Source organism: Chrysochloris asiatica, unplaced genomic scaffold (genome assembly GCF_000296735.1).
Source record: "Chrysochloris asiatica unplaced genomic scaffold, ChrAsi1.0 scaffold00038, whole genome shotgun sequence".
NCBI classification, from domain to species: domain Eukaryota; kingdom Metazoa; phylum Chordata; class Mammalia; order Afrosoricida; family Chrysochloridae; genus Chrysochloris; species Chrysochloris asiatica.
This window is the reverse complement of record NW_006408556.1, coordinates 702,977-707,952: the sequence shown is the minus strand read 5'-3', so window position 1 is coordinate 707,952 and position 4,976 is coordinate 702,977. Positions and strand designations below refer to the sequence as shown.

Sequence of the window (4,976 nt, the reverse complement as noted above, 5' to 3'; positions counted from 1 at the left end):
AAAGTAATGAAACATGCTATAAACAACATACAACTTGTTTTGGGAGAAGTAAATTATGAAGAAGAAAAAATGGTAGAAAAATCTTGAAAAATAATAAGACAAAGAATTTGCTTCTTGTGTATTCACCTCATAATTAGACACTTCATTTCTCATGGACTGGCAGGTTATATGATGTGGGCATGAGGTAAACATTATGTGCAGGTTTTTCTGTTTAAGACACTGGACAGATGGTCAGATGCCCTGGATCATTAGACCAAAGTCTGAGTAAAGGTTTTAAAGGCCCACAGAAGGAGCACTGGTGAAATGTGTGAATGTGGGAATTATCACTCATATTGTAGAATGAGATACGACAATATTCATAGTCTAGGAAAATTCCCACTTTGGTAGGGTGCTTTTTAAGAGTAAGCATCGTTTCTGGAGAAGTGAGTGCCCAGTATTCATTCTTATAAAATCTGATGGCCCAGAAACCATCCTCAGGTTTTATGACAATCCTCCCCTTCCTCATTACATTATCTCTACAAATGCCCAGGTCCCAAAACCCACTGTCCCCAACCTCCACCTCCCAGTAGCGTGTCCCTGAGTTGATGGGCTGCTGACCCAGCACACAAGGAAGGGCAGAAAATCTCTGTTCATTCTCAGGTAGCTCTTGAGGCTTCTCATTCCAGGTTACACATCTTCCATCTTCAGACAAGATGAGGTTACGGTGGGCTGTGTCTGGATCCAGAACCACATTTTCTGTGAAGATAATTATACCTTTAATCCCTTAAGAGGATAAAGTGACTCTGGTCAGAGTTATCTATATTTTCTAGAGATATCTTGGGCCTCTGGGAGATGTTTATGTCCTGATGTTAAGTGTTTCATCCCTGCTGTAGTCTATAATACTTCCCAAGATGTCCATATTCTAATCTCCAAGACCTGTGTTTACGTAAAATTACATGGCCAAAGGAACTCTACATATGTGAATTAAATAAGGAAATTGAAATGAAAAGATATATCTTGGATTTTCTAGATGGTTCCAACATAATCATAAGGGTGCTTTTAAGGGGAGGACAGGAGAATCAACGTCAAAAACAGATGTGATTGGGGGTAGAGATTGAAGTTATGTTCACTGAAGATGGAGGGCATTTCTAGTAGCTTGTAAAGGCAAGAAAACATTGTCCCTGAACCCTCCAAAAGAAATTCATCCCTGTAACACCTTGCTTTTTGATTTTTTTACCTCCAGAATTGTTAGATGATAAATATCTCTACAGGGTCACTATGAATCAACTCAAAGACACTTAACAACAACATCTCTATGTTAGAGTTCTCACCTCCAGAATTGTTAGATAATAAATTTCTGTAGTTTAGCACCGGAGTGCAAGGTCAGTTTGAACCACAAGCTTGGTGGTTCAAACTTACCAGCGGCCTTGGAACCCCTATACAGAGTTGCTATGAGTTGGAACTAACTTGACAGCACTCAACAACAACAACAACTGTATAATAATTTGGTCCAGTATAAATAGGAAGCTAATGCATCTGCACTATCACAATTGTCCCTGCAGCTGAGCCTTAGTTAAGGAGTAGAGTTCTTCCTCAGCCATCAGGAAATGACTCACCAGCCTGGAAATACTTTTTCTTCCAGTCTGGAAAAAAAAAAAAAAAAAAGAATTCAGTAAGTATTTGGATTTCTTGGCAGAAACAGTGATTTATTCTTTTGAATACTTATTTTTGCTAATGTTCCAAATCTTTTCTATACTTTGTACTTGACCTAAAATTTCCAGTGACTTTCTTATGAAACATATTATTTACTCTTAATTTTACTAGCTACTAGTGGAACAGAGGGGGTGGGAGGGTTAATGCGCTGGACTGCAAGATCAGTTTGAACCACAAAGTCGGCAGCTCAAGCCCACCAGTGATTCCTCGGGAACCCTATACAGGGTCTCTGTTAGTCAGAACTGACTGGACTGCATTCAACAACAACAACAACAGTGATCACAAACATCTCAACAAGATTTATCTATTCTCTTTTTAAACAGTCAGGAATAAATTGCATTTAGCTGAGATTAGAAGACTAAATTGTGGTAAATAAAAATCCTAGACTGGTTACTGTTTCAGCAATACCCCCACTGGGTGTTGCCAGAAATTCAAGCCTGATTCAGAACAGGACTTGGAACAAGGAATATCATTGCTGATGTCAAATGGATCATGGATGATACAGAATCCTAGAGAGATTCTTCTTTGTGTTTTGTTGACAATGCAGAGACACTTATTTGAACAGAACAAGTGGATACTGCATGATTTGAAATCCGGAAAGATGTGTTTCAGGGTTGTATACTTTCATCAGACTAGTCAATTTGTATTCTGGGAACATAATTCAAGAAGCTAGACTGTAAATACAGCATCAATTGTAAGAGTGACACAAGACTTGACAGTGTTTTGTTGTTGGGTGCTATGAGTTGGAACCAACTTGATGGCCTTTAATTACATAGTAGTATAAGTGTGGTTCTCACCAAATGGGGTACATAAGTACCAAATTGACTATATCTGTGGAAATGCAATTTCATCAGCCAAAATAAGGTCAGTGTCCAACCATTGAACAGGCCATCAATTAATTACTCACATGCACATTCACATTGAAGCTGAAAAAAATAAAAACAAATCCACAGGATTCAAAATATGGTCTTGAATATATCCTATCTAAATTTAGAGATCATCTCAAGAATAGATTTGGTGTTTTGAACACCAAATACCAGAGAAGTTGTGGGGTGACAATAAGGACATCATATGTGAGGTATACACATCATGGAATGGCCAACCATTCAAGATAAAAGGGGCAGCATTTATGTAAGGGGGTAAAAAAGGAAAGGTTGTAAAAGAAGGCTGAATGGAAACAAGAATCACAGGGAGGTAGTGGGATAACTTATGTTAAATGGAGGGGATGGCAGTAATTTAAAGGAAACGAACATATGATGCGCTGATTGTAAAACAGCAAACTTTCACTCAACAAAAAGTAAAAAAAAAAAAAAAAAAGAAGAAGAAGATCAATTGAAAAACAAAAAAAGAAGGCTCTAATGGAATCTACAAGAGACCCTGAAACTTGCTCTTAAATGTAGATAATTTAAATTAACAATAGAAATTATGAAGCAAAAGAGGTCAACCAAAAATTTCAAAGGGTAAATTGAGAAGATAAGGTATAGTATTATGAAAAGATCTGGAGTCTGAAAAACAAAATGAAACAACATGCCAGCTTAAAGAACTGAAGAAAACATTCAAGCTTTGACTGGAAGTAATGAAGGATTTTATGGACAAAATTTTGAACTTTGCAGGAAGCATCATTAAATAAACAGAATAAATGCATAGTGTTAATGTACCAAAAACTATTGGTTGATATTCTAACATTTCAAGAGATTATATATTGTCAAGAACTGATGGCACTGAAGGAAGAAGTTCAAACTGCACTGAAGACACTGGTGAAAATAAGGGCCCAGGATTTGGCAGAATAGAAATTTAAATGCTTCACCAAATTGATGCAGCACTGGAGGTGCTCAACTGTCTATACCAATAAATTTGAAGATAGCTGCTTGACCACCAATTGGAAGAGATTCATATTTGTGCACATTGTAAAGAAAGGTGACCCAACAGAATGCAGAAATTATCGAACAAAATCATTAATGTCACATGCAAGCAAAATTTTGCTAAAGATAAACTTTAAATGGCTGCAACAGTACATTGACTGAGCTGCCAGAAATTTAAGCCAGATTTAGAAGAGGGTGTGAAAGGAGGAATATCATTGCTTATGTCAGGTGGTTCTTGTCTGAAAATAGAGAATACCAGAAATGTATTTACCTATATTTTATTAGCTATATAAAGGTATTGGACTATGTAGATCATAACAAATCACCGATAACATAGCAAAGAATGGGAATTGGGAATTCCAGAACACTTCACTGTGCTCCTGAGGAACATGACTAAGAGGTAGTCATTGAAGCAGAACAAGGGAATACTGAATGATTTAAAATCAAGGAAGGTCTGCATCCGGATTGTATCCTTTCACCATACTTATTTAGTCTGCACTTTGAGCAAATGATCTGAGAAACTGGGCTATATGAAAAGAACATGGCATCAGGATTGCAGAAAGGCTCATTAGCAATCTGCAATATTAAGATGATACAACCATGTTGCTAGAACAAAAGAGGATCTTAAATACCTACTAATGATGATCAAAGAATGCAAGTTTCATTACGGATTATATCTTTTTTTTAAAAATTATTGTAATCAATGTAATTCATTAAACAATGTAATTATAACATTGTTTCACTCCAATGATTATAATTCCCTCCATGTACCACAAGTTAACAGTATTTCTCTCTATTCAACTTTAGCTCTTTAAAAAAAGTTTTTTAACACTCAAGCATATATAATAATTTAAACCACCAAAGGGCACATTCTGCAAGATCTGGCCACCAGATCTCAGTCCCTCTCTTCCCATGACTCTAGAGTCCTCAGCTGCTCCCTCTCTCCATGTCCCCATCTCTTCCTCCATCTCTGGTGTCGCCGCTTCTCTGGATAAGGTCTTGTGTTCCGCTTGCATGGAACCTATTTTTTGAATTTCATGCTGGTAAGAAGAACTCTTGTCAGTAGGGATGATAAATGTGCTTTCCTCAAATGTCTCTCATTGAAAGGGGTTCTTAGCAGCTCTTTTGACACCCTTGTTGGCTGGATGAGAAGAGACAGGCATCAGATAATTCAAAGCCTTGGATAATGGGGAGAATTACAAAGACACTGGGAGGCGGAACTTCCTAATGGGCAGAGAGATCTTGGCAAGAAATGGAATTTTTCTGGGCCTCAGTTACCTCATTTAAAACATGTTTATAGATGCTTTAGATCTGATGCTTCAAATTCAACAAGGTTACCTTTTTTCACATTGTAATTGTTTTGATCATAGACTGAACTCCCAGATCCTCTGTTCTTATAATTTTATTCTGTTCTTGACTCTT

At 37.1% G+C, this 4,976-nt stretch overlaps 1 protein-coding gene across 1 annotated transcript in view; it reads right to left on the bottom strand.

The window, feature by feature from the left end:
• Positions 1–211: 211 nt before the first annotated feature.
• The window catches only part of LOC102819480 (butyrophilin subfamily 1 member A1-like), a 5,060-nt gene continuing 295 nt past the window's right edge, over positions 212–4,976 (bottom strand). The window contains exons 2-4 of the mRNA XM_006860542.1: positions 2,596–2,618; positions 1,596–1,622; positions 212–735 (exon numbers count right to left, since the gene is read on the bottom strand). Of these exons, the coding sequence (XP_006860604.1) occupies positions 212–735; positions 1,596–1,622; positions 2,596–2,618 (574 nt within the window). The remainder of the gene's footprint in view (positions 736–1,595; positions 1,623–2,595; positions 2,619–4,976) is intronic.